The sequence below is a fragment of the Ursus americanus genome, chromosome 12, assembly GCF_024610735.1.
Source record: "Ursus americanus isolate L20-20 chromosome 12, mUrsAme1.1.p, whole genome shotgun sequence".
Classification (NCBI taxonomy): Eukaryota; Metazoa; Chordata; class Mammalia; order Carnivora; family Ursidae; genus Ursus; species Ursus americanus.
Window position 1 is genome coordinate 12,209,733 of NC_142138.1, and position 15,523 is coordinate 12,225,255.

A 15,523-nucleotide genomic window follows, 5' to 3' on the forward strand; every position below is an offset into this window, starting at 1 on the left:
TAAGAGGGAGGAATTTTTTTTAAAGGATAAGAGAGAATGGAGCGTGTTGAAACACTGCAGGAGGGGATGTGCAGAGAGGGAGGGCGTCAGGATGTGTCTATGTACACACGCGTGTGCGCGCACACTCGCACGGACTGAGAGTCTGGCAGCCAGTCCTGCAGCCATTGCGTTCTCTGCACATAAAGTAGGTGAGGAGCTGAGCTGCTGAGCTCCACCCCGGGGGAAACCGCATCACGGTGCTGAGCCTCCGCGTCCCTTCTGGAAAGTCAGGGTAACAGGGACCTCACAGGGTGGTTGTGAGGATCTCAAAGGTTAAAAAAAATGGCACAGATGACATCAACAAGACTCACTTAACGAAGCCCCTGTGCCCAGCACTGCGGTAGGACTCGAGAGGAGACCGCCCTAACGGCACCCCCACTCCGGGTGCGCCGGCCGCATCAGTGAGTGCTGCACACAGACTTCATTCCTTCGTCTACCAGCCTGAGCAGGACCAAAATAGTTCTTTTTTTTTTTTTTAAATAAGCTTAAAGGTATTCTTTGACTCCCCCGACAAGTGGGTATTTCAACAGCCCTTCAGGGGTCTGTGTTTCCAGCAAGGCTAGCGAAAGCCAAAGGTGGAGGGGGTGATTTGTGGCAACCCGGCAGAATGAAGAGAGCCTGCTGGGAGGAAGGCCTCCATGGCCTGGCTTTACCAGGCCGACCTCCGAGGGGATGGTGCTGCCGGCCAGAGACTGAGGTCAGAGCCTCGTAGTGACTTTACTCGGCAGCACTGTTCCACTTTGGAAGCGCAGTGCTGGTGAGCCCCGGACAGCGATCACTAAGGCGCGGAGCCAGTGGCTCCTTTCTTCTTTGATTACGGAAACTCTTTTTGGAAAATTTCAGAGCAGGCGGTGCCCTTTCCCACGAGGACGTGGGCCACAGCCGTACCTGTTGTAAATGCCTCTCTCCGTTCTCGTTGGCGGGACTGCTCTCCGACCCGTTACTGCTTCCGGATTGCTCTTTCTCATTCAGCAAAGCTGTGGCATAGGCTAATGTGTCCTGTGAGAGATTGAAACCCAAGAGGAAAAGTCAGGGGGTGTGCGGTGGCAGCAGTGCCACCAAAGGAGACACCCCTTCACTTGATCTCTGGAGGCGGCGGGAGCCTCCTCGTGGTGCCTCCCGGCAGCCACCCGCACACTCCTCAACCTCTGTGACCCACACTGCTTTTCTTCTGGCACATAATCTGCCAACTGCCCAACAACAGGCTCTCTCTTCACAGAAACCCGCCTCTTCTGCCCCTCCTCATTTTTAACGTACACCTCTCGTCTCTGAGGCCATGGCTTCTGAGAAACGCATGGAAAATCCTACCTGTGGGATTTCAGGCCACGGAGAACCAAAAGAGAAGCCTCACCTGAGCTGAAATTGTTCGCTGAAAGGTTTTTCCAGTTGATGTTTCGTTAGAGACATTACTCTGTGGTGTCCAATAATGTTCTGACATCTGAGATGGAAGGTCAAAAACACCATCAGAGACGACAAACAAGCCCACGTGAGTCCACAATTACTGCCATTAGATATGTGAATAGCAAAAGCACCGAACACGGCACACAGATCTCCTATCACACCGGGAGGTTTTATGTCCACTCTCGAGAGTTCAGTGAACCACTGTGTCTCATATAATCACCCCTGCTCTCTCACCTGTAAAGCTGAGATACAGTATTAAGACACGAACTTCATGCGCAGAGATAGGTATCAACTGTACCGAAAAAAACGTGAAGTCTGAAAATAACTCTGAGGCCAGTCTCCAAGGGAAGAGCTTGTCCCTGACAGGATGTGCTGTTACGGATTCCAGCAAAGCTCAAACTGCAGTTACCTTCTTCTGCAGCCACTGCACGGCCCAGCTCCAGTGGTGGGAATTCTCCTTGAAGTAGTCCTTAGCAGCCGGACACCTGGCGGGGGGGGGCGGGAGGCATATCAGCCAAATGCTTTCCTTGCACACAGACTTGTTTCATCTCTACTGCCTTTTGATTTTGCTACACAAATGCGACTTTCACTGAAGTTCAGTTGTCCTTATATTAAGTTTTTACTTGTTTTGGTTTGGATACATTCCCACGTGTAAATTTTGAAAGGCAGAAAAAGATAAATACGTAGTGAAAAGTCTCTTATCTAGGATGACCTCATCCACTCAGGTCTATCACAATTCAAAAATGGAAACTAAAAAATAAAACCAAAACCCCCCACAACACATCGTCCATTTAATAAATGATTCCTGACAGAACCAAACTGACCTCTACATTTTTGTAATTGGAATAAGAATATTAGGGGAAAAACAATTTTAAAGTGTGGTCCTGGAGCCCTCTCTCTGTGCACGTACTTGCCCGCTTAGATAGCCGTCCTTCATATTCAGAGACAGTACTGACGGCGACACTGTGTGCACAGAATGGAGGGACGGAGGACACGGAAATGGCTCTAAAGACACGGATGTCTGCTGGGATCAGACATACCGTGCGGCCCCATCACGATTTGGAAATGCCACTTAGGCAAGTACTTCTGCTGTCACGCTGCCAATACCAAGCCTAGTAGTTAACACACCCACCACTGTGGCAGGATGGTCTCCATCCGTGTCCACAACGCTACGTCCTGGAAAATGCACGTGCACGCGCTACTTGGACGAGGCTCTCAATTCATCTGTTGAGGACACTCATGTGCAGCAGCTTAGGCTCATCAGATTTCTTATTTTGGCACAAACCCAAGGAGGGCAATCCCCACGCTTAAGAATGAGTAAAATATGGGGCAACATCAGTTAAGCTAGAAGGCTGGGTGGGGACTCGGGCGCCGTGCGGCCGCTCCCGGCCCGCGTACTACACCGGGGGCTTGAGGCAGCAAGCCACTAAGGCTCCTTCTCACACCGAGAACCTCTGCTTTCCAAGTGGCTGTCGACTACTAAACAGACTAACGAAACGTGGTAGAGCCGCACAGGGGGACGGTATTCAGCCTTAAGGAAGGAGGTTCCGGCACAGGCTAGAACACGGATGAACCCGGAGTGCGTCAGGCTAAGTGCAATCAGCCAGGTACAGAAGGACCCATCCTGCACGATTCCACTTACAGGAGGCACCTGGAGTCGTCAAATTCATAGACAGTAAAAGGGTGGCTGCTGGGGGGAGAGGGGACGGGAGTGCAGGGTTAGTGCTGAGTGGGGACAGAGTTTCGGTCTGGGAAGATGAAGTTCTGGAGATGGGAAGATATGATGACCGCACAATAATGGGAAGGTACTTAATGCCACTGATCCGGACGCCTAAAGATGGTTAAAACGACAAATCCGATGTTGTGTAGATTCTGCCACAATTAAATAAAGAAAGAACCCCTGCCCTGAAGGCCATCAGCCTGTGCTCCGGTCCGAGCTCGGGCTGCAGGCATGGCACTCGCGCCACCCGTGCTGTCGGACTGACCGAGTCTGACCTCACAGACTAAATGAGAGGAAGGCAACGTATTCAGCACAAGCCTGAGCTCATGAGTCTAAGCAGCTGTAACGCGAGTCCGTCTCTTGAGAGACTGTTTCGAAAGTGGGGACCTAGAACATGACAGAGTTGGTAGTGAAGTGACAGTACTGAAAGCTATCTCAAGTGAAAGTTCATGAACGCTTCTTGCTTTGAAGGTCCCCGAATCTGCCGATTCCTGCCTTTCCTGCACAAAGCCTGCTGGTTTAGCCTTTTTCTTGGATTCCGTAAGACTTGCTGCTCTTCTGACGCCCCCTTCACCGCTCTTCGAGATCACGTGACTAGGTCCTGAACCACCCAAGTAAGCACTGAGTCGGGCTCTCTAGGAACTAAGCCAAGGAGATGTTTTTTCTCGGTCAGATCTGACTTGTAACTAAAGACACCATGTCCCGCCTGCATTTGGAGTCAGTACTTACTTCTGAGCAAGCGTGACGAGAAATTTGACACACTGGTAGCAGCGGCTGCTGTCCACATGGTTGCTGTGATGCATCAGCGCTGGGTGAAGAGAAGAGGGAATGTGACAAGAAAGCACGACACGGAAAGTGGGTCCCACTAACGCCACTCTCTTCTCCTGAATGTTCACAACCACCTGGTTGGAGTAGCAGAGAGGGCGCTTAGCTAAAAGCGTGGCAGTGCGGGCTCAGTAGGATCCCCCCAGTTCCAATGGGCAGGGACACTGCTTTCAGTGGTATTCCAGAAACACGTGTGGCGTGGGAGTTTGGCTTTCAGAAGAACCGAAAGGAACTCCAACCTCCACAGCTATTATTCACTCAGAAACCTCCAAACTCTTCCCTGCTCCCGACAGAAGAGCGGTTACAACACTTGAAGTCTGATAAATGGAAATTTATGATATTAGTTCAGTTCAATAAATGCTTCCTGCTCTGTGCTTTGTGGACATAAAAAACAAACAATCCTTGGTGTGGGCTCTTGAGGAGTGTGTGGTCTGGAAGTTCTGGAGAAGCCGGGTGCCGCTTGGAGGCCTGCAATGTTGCGACTACACAACTTTTTAGCTCACGTTTCTTTGCTGCAATAAGAGGAGGTCTCCAATCTCTTGCCACAGAGCAACATCTAAAGTGACTCAGATTAACTGGGAATACTGGTGGGGTGGTGGGTGTTGGGAGAGGACGATTTCTAATCGCACCTTTCACTTTTTCTAAGAAACAGCTCATTAAAGCCACTTTAGCCTTCTGAAAAAAAAAAGCTGCAAAAAGCTTTTGTGAGTAGAGAAATTTGGATACATTCATACCACAGGTAAAAAAATAAAAACAATCCTATTTCATGAGCTTGACAACATCCTGACCTGAGGTTTTAGTTCTCCCCTCCCCAATGGCCGCAGAGTGGACTGAAAGATTTCTGGCACCAGAAAGGAGCCATTAGCTTGCTGAGAAAAGTCACAGCACCCCTGACTCTTAGCCGGCCCTGGAACAGGACCCCGAGCTGCACCTTGCTGACTCAAGTGGGAGAGTGTCCAGCTGGTAAGACCCTCTGGTTTCACGTCTGCTGACCAGAATGCGGGAGCCCATGGCCCCAGCAGGCCTCTCCCAGGGCCCTCGCTGACCGGCACTGGGGCAGAGCGCCGGGGCAGGGCGGTCGGGGAGGAGGCCGGCCAGGGCAACCAGGCTGGCTGTGTGTTGGCTACAGACATTTCTCGGGAAGGCCAGGCTACTTGCCTAATAATCCATTTTCTGTCTCAAATACAAACTTGACTCGCTCCACTTGTATGGGATCTTCAATGACCTGTGATGGAAGGACACAAGGGCTGATAAATGAAAGAAGGAACTTGTATGAGGCTACTCAGTGGTGTCTTCTAAAAACGATTCTGTTCGAGAGATTAATTTAGCTCTAACTTAACAAAACCCAATACCAATGAACAACCTGTCACTGGCAGATATCTCAACAGTATCTTAAATTTTATTATTTTATTTTGTTTATTTTAAGTACAATCTACTCCCCAACATGGGACTCAAACTCACGATCCCAAGGTCAAGAGTCACGTGCTCTACTGACTAAACCAGCCAGGTGCTCCTTAAATTTTAAACTAAAGATGAAAAATTATTAAGTAATAGTTGACGATCCATTCATTTCCTATCTCTGTGTTCTTCCCTACTACCTCTATAGTTCTCCATAGGAAGCTACATTGGGCTACAAGGATGTGTATTTCATGGTCCCAAGGATAAGAGGTTTAGGGTCTAAACTGTTTACCAAAACCATGCTGGAGTTTTGCTATGACACAGGCTCTACACGCTGCCAGGAGGTTTACGCCACGCCACGTGGGGCTGGAACTGTGTCCTGCTCATGGCTGGACTCCTAGTGCCTGGCAATGACCCGTGCACAGGGCAGTAAGCTCAGTGTTTTGCTGCTGAGCAGACGAACAATACACGGTCCTATTCCTGATGAGCAACAATCTTCCATATTTTGTAAAAGGACCAGAGAGACAGGCTTTTTATAAATGCCATCCAGGATGTCTGTCCTTGCTCAGAAATGTTTATTAAATGCCCATCCTGTGCCCAGGTCTATGTTAGGTCTCAGGGACCTACAGGGAACCCGGTCTCTCCCTCTGTTTAGAGAGCCCTGGGCCAGGCGCTCATCGGCTCTCACCCAGTCACCGAAGTCTACTGTTTCTCTTTCCCAAACACATGGAGACCCGTCCCTTGCCGCCTCTGCCCTGTCTCTCCTCGTATGGGCCTTGTTATTTCCCAGTTTACTGCCACACACACCTACGTGGTCTTCTAATTCCAACCTGGCTTCCTTCTTCAGTCAGTCCTTCAAAACAAGTACCAGTGGAACCTTTCTCACCTAAATCAAGTCACGTCACTCTCCTGTTAAGGCCTGCCCATAGCGCCCATCAGGGACGGCAGAGGTTGCCAACTGCAATGTCTACAGAGGCCAGGAGGACAAGAAACGACAAGTGGGCTAGGTATGATGACACGGAGCAGCGAGGACAGAGGGGGACTGGGCAGCACGTGCCTCATCAGAGGGGGGCAAGCTAACTGGGGCAGGCGTGAAATGGGGCCAATTCACCACAGTACCTGGTTTTTCTCAAGATAGGTCAAAAGCCAGAGATTACAAAACACAACAACTTTGGGTCAAATAAAACAGGCACAGAGGCAGAACCTGGCCACCTGTGTGCAACCATGGGCCTACGGGAAAAAGCCCACATACTCTGCGTACTAGCAGCCTCTCATGATCTGGTCTGGGCTTTTCTCCCCCCAGATCGCATCAGTTCCCCCTTCTCCTGATGAGCAACCACTTACTCGTCATGCCACTTACTTACTTACAATCCCTGCACCCAGCTCTGGTGGCCAGCTGCTTGGCTCAAATCCTGGCTCTGTCACTTTAATTCGAGGGTGGCCTTGGGCAAATCCCTCCACTTTGCTAAACATTTCACTGCTTACAACGGAATTCTCCCCTGCTTTTCATACTTCTGAAACTGGGACGCACCCTACTGTCAATCACATTCCAGTTTCGTGGCTTGTAAACAGTATTTTTAGCAGCACATAGAGTCAATGGTGTCTTAGATTCGAATGAACTGTAGAGCCAGCAATTTACCTCTGACAGTGATCACAAGGTTTAAAAGAGAAAATTTCTGGGCGCAGCACGGTCCCCCATGCACAGCAAGGCCATCCACACGCCCTGGCCCTCTGCACTATCCCTCCTGTACTTGTCCAGCTCCCTCCTGGGGGGTCCCCGCGAGGTCGTCTCCTACCACTCGCCCCTCAGCAGTAATGACAAAAACTTGCCTGACTTACAGAGGACTCACCAAGTGCAGGCCAAGTGAGTGCAAAATGATACAAGGACACACACTTTTCTGTTTGCAAACACGTGCTGACTAGTAAACCTAATTAACACAAGAGGCTCAGAACATCTTTCACTTACCAGTATCTCATGAAGTAGTTGGAACGTATTCTTTAACTCATGGGGTGGAGCTGTTTCTAGTTGGTTCTGAAATATTTTTTAGAAGCATAAAGATTCCAGTGAGTCTTCAGTGGAAAGCACGTCAGAGTGGCCAGCAACATGGCTGGCCTCAAGCTCTACTCCTACTGCTCTCACTTGCCCTGGCTGGGCCTCAGTCTGCCCGAAGGCTCAACCTGGGGCTAACGCAGTCTCCACGGACTGGCGCACCACAACACTGTCACACTGGACTACGACACGAGGAAGGAGAGAGGAAGAAAGGCAGAAAGGAAAGGAGAGAATTTTACAGCAACAGAGTTTCTGTTTCGTTCATACATATCCTATTCTGTTTCCTAGGTTATGTGCTCTGGGGTAAGTGGGCTATGAAGGACGTACGTAAGAAAAGTCAGCTTATGAAATAGAAAACTCTGCCAGGACACCCTGAAGAAGGTATGAAGGTTTGTAAGAACCACACTGCTGTGCACTTAGCAGCCTCGTGCATGTGTACTGCGGGACAGGACACGGCGTTACGACACCGCCCTTCTGAGGTGCCAGGGCCGCCACTAAGGAGGCATCCCGAATCTTCACCCTCTGTGAGGTCAAGTCATACTTCCCCCACTTTACAGACGAGGAAATCGCCTGAGGTCATAGAACTAGTACAGGGTAAGAGGACACACACAATCACCTCTGATACGGGGCTGCACAGAAAGAGCTGAAGGCAAACACATTTTACTAAGAGCCTGAACGCACGGTCCCCCGATCACCTGCTGCCTGTTCACACTACATGTGTTACTATTACAAACCCTGACGCAGGCCCGAAGGCGTGGCAGAGCCCCTGTGGGCAGGGATTACTATAAACGGTGTACGTTCAGAGAGAGGCCTGGAAGGACACATATCCAGGTGACAGTCCCGATCCCTGGGGTCTGGAGAAGGGCGGACAGGGGACAAAGTTGGTTGGTGGTGGTCCAAGTGGACTTTGGCCTTATTTGTAGGTTTTAATTTTTCACAAAGAAAATGCAGACAGGTATCATCCATGTAATTCAAAGTTAAAGATGAAAACTTAAAACAAAAACAAATACCTAATAAAAATGTGTGCAGGCTTAAAGGTTTTTCTGGTAATCCCTAGAAAGGTAGTGAACAACATGGTTCAGAGCACAGCCCTGGAGCCAGACCGCCGACATTCAAATTCCCACTCTGCCACTTACTAGCTGTGTGACACAGGGAGACAGTCACTTACTCTGTGCCTCAGTTTCCTCAACTGTAAAATAGTGACAGTAACAGTATTCACATCACCGTACTACCCGAGAACTGAGTGAGGTAAACATGTGCTATGCCTGGAACGGTGCTCGGTGTAAAACATGTAAAAGTAACCGTAACGCTGTCAGAGCTTCAGGAGGGACTACGTCGCTATTTCAGATGGTAAGAAGAACCTACTTTTGATCTTTAAAACGCTGCCTAGGAAAAGGACCTGAAATCGGAAAATCATTTCACATAATAATGGTCACCACGGTGTATCATTAACTAGAAAATATATTCTAAATAGTTAAAAATTGAGCCGAGTGCAAACGTGCCTCATTAGGAAGGGAAGGCTAGGTAAATTATGGCACACAAGAAGATGACATTTTCTCAGAGGTAACTTAATGATACGGGAAAATACTTATAATGTTAAGTGACAAAAAGATACAGAATCACAAAGACAGTAAAATTCTAATCATGTCAAAATACATGCAGAGAAAATAAAGGGAGACCTAGGAGAATGTTCATGGTGATAATCAATGAGTGGTGAGACTCTGAGTTCTTTTTACTCTGTATTTTTAAAAAAAATGAGCCTATACTATTTTTATGATTAGGAAAAGCAACTGAGGTTATTTAAAGAAACCTACTGCCTGGGGGCAAAGGAATACTTCCTTGGGGTCTCAGTGGCAGGCTCTCAGCTCTCGCCAGGCCTCACAGAGGTCGTACCTTAATGAAATGCAGCATGGTGAAGGAGAAATGCTCGTTACAGAAACAGCAGTACACCACCATCTCGATGAGCGCCAGGAGCGAGCCGGTCAGCTCTCGCAAGGCAAACATTACCTAGTGAGAGAGCGTGAAACGAGGCGGATTTTCTTAGGTCACAGTTAACTGTCGATACGTTGTTTCTGATTTTAACGAAAATGTACTCAGACTTAGGATCTTCAACACTGCCTCAAAACAGGCTTTCTTTAACTGCTACGGGACAAAGTCTGTCTCAACGAAATCTGCAAATGTGCACTTTTCCCGGGAGTCACTTTCATCAGATTTTCAAAGGTAAATGCCCCAAATGTACGGCCCCGGCACTAAATTAAAAGAATCTCGGATGGATCCCCAAAATAAACAATGTTAAGCTAAAAAAACTTGAAAAGGGAGATACACAGCACAGCACTACTGACATGATTAATAAACCAGTGTGCCACAAGGCTCATGGGTTTATACATGCAAATCAAGTTTTGGAAGCGGAACTGGAGGATTATGATCTCAAGAGTCGGTAGCTCTGGGCAGAAGGGGAAGGGACTCAGGCTGCAGACGGGCCGCACAGCGTGGGGGGCAGAGGAGGGCCGTGAGCAGCCCACTCCCACACTCCTGCGGTTTACAGAACACGTGTGCCCCAGGGCTGTGGTACTGCAGCACCAGAGACACACACAAAAGATGGGGAACGAAATCCTCTGATGATAAACGGAGTATCCGTGATTGCTAAAGTGTCGTTCACCTCCTGAGACCTGGAGGGGAAATTAGCCGGGCTGGGCCCAGAGGTCTGATCCCTGCTGCAGACAGGACTAATACAAATTCTCTTCAGCTGCTCATTTCTTTCTGACATATAGCCAGGAAGAAAAATTTATTTGAAAGAATCGTTTCTTCTCTTAACATCAGAGTTACAGGTGATATATTTTATTTATTTATTTATTTATTTTTTTTTAAAGATTTTATTTATTTATTTGACAGAGAGAGACAGCCAGCGAGAGAGGGAACACAGCAGGGGGAGTGGGAGAGGAAGAAGCAGGCTCATAGCAGAGGAGCCTGATGTGGGACTTGATCCCGGTACGCCAGGATCACGCCCTGAGCCGAAGGCAGACGCTTTAACGACTGCGCTACCCAGGCGCCCCAGGTGATATATTTTAAGAGAAATTCTTCAAGTAGACAATAACAAGAAGAAAAAGGCTCCAGAAGACCGAGTACATACCTCTAACAGGTAAGGCTTCCCTTCAGACAGGAACAACAAGGCCTCCACTTCCTCATGGAGGGGCAGCAGAGGGCTGGAGGGGGCGACGCTAATGGGTGGCCGTTGTTTAAACATACCAGGAGCTTGAGGAGACCAAAGAAACCAAGGCTGTCTCAGTTGATGTTATTTCATGAGAGAGACGCCTACAAGGTGAAGCGGTTCTCCAGAGATTGACACACGTGACGGCTCGGTACTTACAGCCCATTCCCTCACGGCCTAGTGGGGAAGCCAGGCACGCACACAGGAGAAAGCGCGTACCTACTTGCAGTGTGTGCCTAAGTTGCCGGGTGACAATTTAGATCTCCCAAGACAATCTTTCAAAGAAGTAAAAATATATATCGAATATGACAGAAAATGCCCAAATGCCTCTGAGGAGATGCCGGACAAGACAGCTGTTCTCCAACAACTGCCCGCAAGTACTGGCCACCACGACCTATGCTAAGGAGAACTGACCCACAGGGCGGGGGTGAGTCACCCCATGTGCTAGAAAACAAGAACTCACACTCTGACTTTCTTTCACAAACCTGTCTGCACCCATGAATTAGGCAGGCAGGCAGCCTTGTCTTTTCAGGTGTATGAGTCAGAGTGAAGGAATCATACTGCCTCACAGCCACTGAGCGCCCCCCAGTGGGGCTTTAGAGAGCCAGGATGCATTTCTAGAGCAGAGCGATGCTCTGTGATTTCCAGCAGGTCTTCCTGTCACACCACAGGAACGCCTGCCACAGCTGCTGGTGGTCGAGGCATGCCTCACATACCTCTCCCTAGGCCGCTTCCCGGCTGAGGCCTGTGCGGGCTACGAGCCTGGCCGTGCTCCGGCCTCCCCGCCTGTGGAAGGGCACCATCCCTCACAGACTTGCGGAGGGGATTAAACACATAGCCCTGAGCTCCACACAGCACACAGAACACCCTGGAGACTTTTCAGCTGCTTTGTTGTACTATTATTGTTATTGCCGTTGGTGCTGTCCTGACGAGGCCTAGGAACAGTATAAAAATGTGCTAGGCACATAGATTAGAACACTGGATAGGCACAGAGGCAACATGCGTCTCAGCTGCACGAAATGAGGACTGAGCTAGTGGTTCTGGGGGACAAAACAGGAAAGGTACCAACTACATCTTGCATTTAAACATATTTCAGTGATATAAGTTACATCTGAATCCTCTTTAGCTTTACAAAGTATTTTAACATTTTATCTGATTACTCCTCATTTCCCCTGGGGAATTATGTTTTTAGTATTTCCATTTTGTACTGAGGATCAGAAAGGTCAGGTGGCTTGGTGAAGTTCACATCGCTAGGAGACTCCAACCCACACTTGGCTATTTTCCCCACTAGATCAGCCGTGCCAATTATGGTGATGAATGAACCCTGAATTAGCCTCTCATCCCAGAGTGTTTTTTTAATACTTGTATACCCCACCCCACCAAATAAATGATTTGACTTTCTCTTGTGACCAACTAATAAAATAGAGTGAAATTTAACATATATTAAAACAAAAAATTTTAAGTGTTCCTCAAATATCAAATAGCCAAATGGGAAGTAATATTCATTTAATCGCTAACATTATTAGTCTCCATGCATTATTGGCAAATCACTCTGTCCTCATTTTTTTGCTGGATTAAAGATATGTGAAAGCTCACCAACGTTCCTTTGGGAAGAGACATCTGAATGCAAAACCAGTAATGCCACTGTATTATGAAGATTCCCAAATTCTCGTGCTTGTGCTGAACTCCACCGACGTATCTGTCGACAGAGAAGACAGACTGGATGTTAGGGGCGCCTGGCTGGCTCGGTCGGTAGAGCACGCGCCTCTTCATCTAGGGGTTGTGACTTGAACCCCATGTTGGGAGTACACCCTACTAAAAAACAAAACCCAAAAAGACAGACTGATGTTAGTGTTCTGGTTAGACATAATATGAAAAGGAAGGGAAAGGATGTGCTGGCTCATGTTACTTTGAGCCATGATTCTTTCTCAATGTCTGATAGCAGAAGAGAGCAAAGAAAAAAGTCATGGGTTTTAAGCTGGCTGAAGAGTGTTTTTTCCCCGAAGAAACACTCTTAACTTGCTTTCTAAAATAGTTCCATTTCTATATTCAATTTAGGTACTGACTGCTCCTAATGTGCTGGGTAACTCTGCTGTACCCCAGTACGATGGGGAAAACCTGGGAGGCTGGGGAGCTGGTGGCCAGGCCCCCCTGTGCTAGTCACCGTGCGAGGTGCGTGTGGGCAAGTTCTTTCCCGTCGCGGCACCTGACCTCTCTGTGTAACAGCAGAGATGACCTACCTGCTCACTTCATGGCTGTGAGGATCCAGTGAAACATGAAAAGTGACAATGTTTTCCACATTATGTGTACTCCATAAAGGTAAAACCATATGGATTATATGACACTATTACTTACATTAAATCTTATTTATATTACGGTCAATGTCAATCAACTGCCAGTGTCCCTGGAGTCCCAGAAGGGAAGGAGCATACAGTGAACAAAGACATGGTGAATGTCAACGTACAGAGAACACACAGAGCATACCATGGTGGCAGTACTTGGTAATGCTAGAGAGAGCAACAGGCGGCACGACAGGAGGCTGAGGGGAGCCCTGGGCAGCAAGTCAGTGTCCCCTCATTGAGAAAGGAACACGTGCTTATGTGATGTGTTAGGGAGAGGCGAAAGCGGAGCTGGGTCTGAGCCCCTGCTCCATGACGCTTTGGCTCTGTGACCTTACACGAAGTCACTTAACTTCTCTGAGCTCTGATGCCTGCTTGAGAATGGGGAGGAAAATGCTTCTCTTACTGAACTATGGCAGGTACAGCGTGTGAAGTAACCAGCATGCCTGGCACCTAAGAGGCGCTCTGTAAGCGGCATTTATCATTGGTGCAAAGTCACAATTTTCACATTTAAATCTGTCAAACAGAAGACATACGATGATGGGAGAAACACGCCAGCACAAACTCCAAGCAGGAGAGCCATCCTCGGATCCAGCTAGCGCCACTGTCACAGACGACTTCCCTTTCGCTCTCTGGCCGTGAGCGCTGTACGGGAACAGGCATCATGAGGCCACACTACTCTGCAGGGGGGTCACGTCCTGGCCCGTGACCAGCTCCCCCACGCCAGCAACCTCCGCCCGAACGGCCTTGCCCACAGTCGCCGAGGGCAAGTGGAGGCCCCGGTGCCACTATTTCCTGAAGGCTTCTGAAACCCCCTAGCTGGAGCCCACCTTTCCTCCTAGGACACTTTTTGACTGATAGTCTCGTTACTCATTTCCCAGGGTTATCATCAGACTAAATTCTACCAGGAGGCTGTAAAAACAATTGAAGTTCAAAGAACTTTAAAGGCTACGTAGTACTAGCACCTGGACTCTTACAGGATGAAATATGTTCATCGCCTACAAAGAGAAACAATGAGGCAGGGAAACCATGGCCGTCACAGGGGCCACAGAGCCGCAGGCGTTACCTGATTGTTTTGCCGGCTGGCCCCGAGGAGAAAGCTGGTCATGTGCCGCAGAGCGGAATGCCTCAGAAGAAGATCCCCAGCCCGGATACCTTGCTGTCACAAGATACCGACAATGACAAGTTACAGATCTATCCAGACAAAAATTTGTATTAAAAACACAGTTAAATGAGAAGTTTGAAAGGGTAAGTTTTTAAACGCTATCATCTACATACAGAAAGTACCTGTTAAAACTCTGGAGTTTCACCAACCTCACACTGCTTCCCAGGGGAGGCCACACAGGCACTGAGGCCCTAGTTCTAACGCAGCCTCCCGCTGCCGTCGACTACCTACTGTACCAGAATTCCGGCAAGGAGCAGAACCCACAAATTACGACTTTTTTTTTTAAAGATTTTATTTATTCATTTATCAGAGAGACAGCCAGCGAAAGAGGGAACACAGACAGGGGGAGTGGGAGAGGAAGAAGCAGGCTCCCAGCGGAAGAGCCTGATGTGGGGCTCGATCCCAGAACGCCGGGATCACGCCCTGAGCCGAAGGCAGATGCTTAACGACTGAGCCACCCAGGAGCCCCCACAAATTACGATTTTTAAGAAGAAACCCTCATAAAACCGTACCTTTAACTCTAGTATTGACCAGTACAAATTTTTTCAGTGTATAAAAAATTCCTTTAGACTAGAAATCTGCTATATTAAGAAAAAGATACTAGAAAAAAATCACTTACCTTTTGTACAAAAGTGTTGAATAGGAAAAAGTACTGGGCACAGTTTTTACAGTTTTCTGGGACATCTTTATCCAACAGAGCCAGCAGTACCTCCAATAACTGATGAAGGCTTTTTAACTGGTTAGAAGAAAGACGAAATCATGTAAAGAAAAAGAATGTAAGACAGACATTTGTAACAGGCTTAACCTGAAGCAAATCACCGTAAGAACAAAAGTCAAGTCTGATCGGTACAATCCAGTCTCAGATTCAGATGGATTTGTGCTTTGGAGAGCAAAAACAGAACCATCACTTTTATCGTCCAGGGAAAGATGGGTACTGTAGAAACAATTAAGAGGAAAGCCTAGTCTTGTTTTCTAGATTTCAGATTCAAGGGCAGGACTCTATGGCTAATGGTCACATTTCTGCAGAGCCAATTTCTCTCTGTCTCTTAAAAGAAAGCAGGGGGTTTAGAGGGAACATGTCTGAATCCCTCCCTCCGCTATGCTACTTCTTCACATAATCACAGATGCAAAGAATAAAAAACACAGACACAGGCATAGGGGCCAGAAATCAAGCCAATGGAGCAAATGGGGAGCAACAGCCTGACAGAATGACAACGGTAATATCAACTCAACCGTGAACTTACTTGAAAGCCCGCTGACGCCTCATGGAAAGCTTTGAAAAACATTTTATTTGTTTAGAAACCATTTTGGTTATCACATTGCTTCTTTTTTCCCTCCCACCCCAACTGGTTTTGGACAAGTCCCTAGAAATTCATCT

At 48.1% G+C, this 15,523-nt stretch overlaps 1 protein-coding gene across 3 annotated transcripts in view; it reads right to left on the reverse strand.

The window, feature by feature from the left end:
- Positions 1–15,523, reverse strand: part of USP24 (ubiquitin specific peptidase 24) — a 132,991-nt gene that overhangs the window by 4,071 nt on the left and 113,397 nt on the right. For all 3 annotated transcript variants that reach the window (XM_087865918.1, XM_045802243.2, XM_087865917.1), the window contains 11 exons: positions 14,765–14,881; positions 14,047–14,139; positions 12,238–12,340; positions 10,564–10,685; positions 9,327–9,440; positions 7,350–7,415; positions 5,144–5,210; positions 3,890–3,968; positions 1,850–1,925; positions 1,391–1,477; positions 928–1,038 (listed from right to left, as the gene is read on the reverse strand). In XM_087865918.1, the coding sequence (XP_087722044.1) occupies positions 928–1,038; positions 1,391–1,477; positions 1,850–1,925; positions 3,890–3,968; positions 5,144–5,210; positions 7,350–7,415; positions 9,327–9,440; positions 10,564–10,685; positions 12,238–12,340; positions 14,047–14,139; positions 14,765–14,881 (1,035 nt within the window). The remainder of the gene's footprint in view (positions 1–927; positions 1,039–1,390; positions 1,478–1,849; positions 1,926–3,889; positions 3,969–5,143; positions 5,211–7,349; positions 7,416–9,326; positions 9,441–10,563; positions 10,686–12,237; positions 12,341–14,046; positions 14,140–14,764; positions 14,882–15,523) is intronic.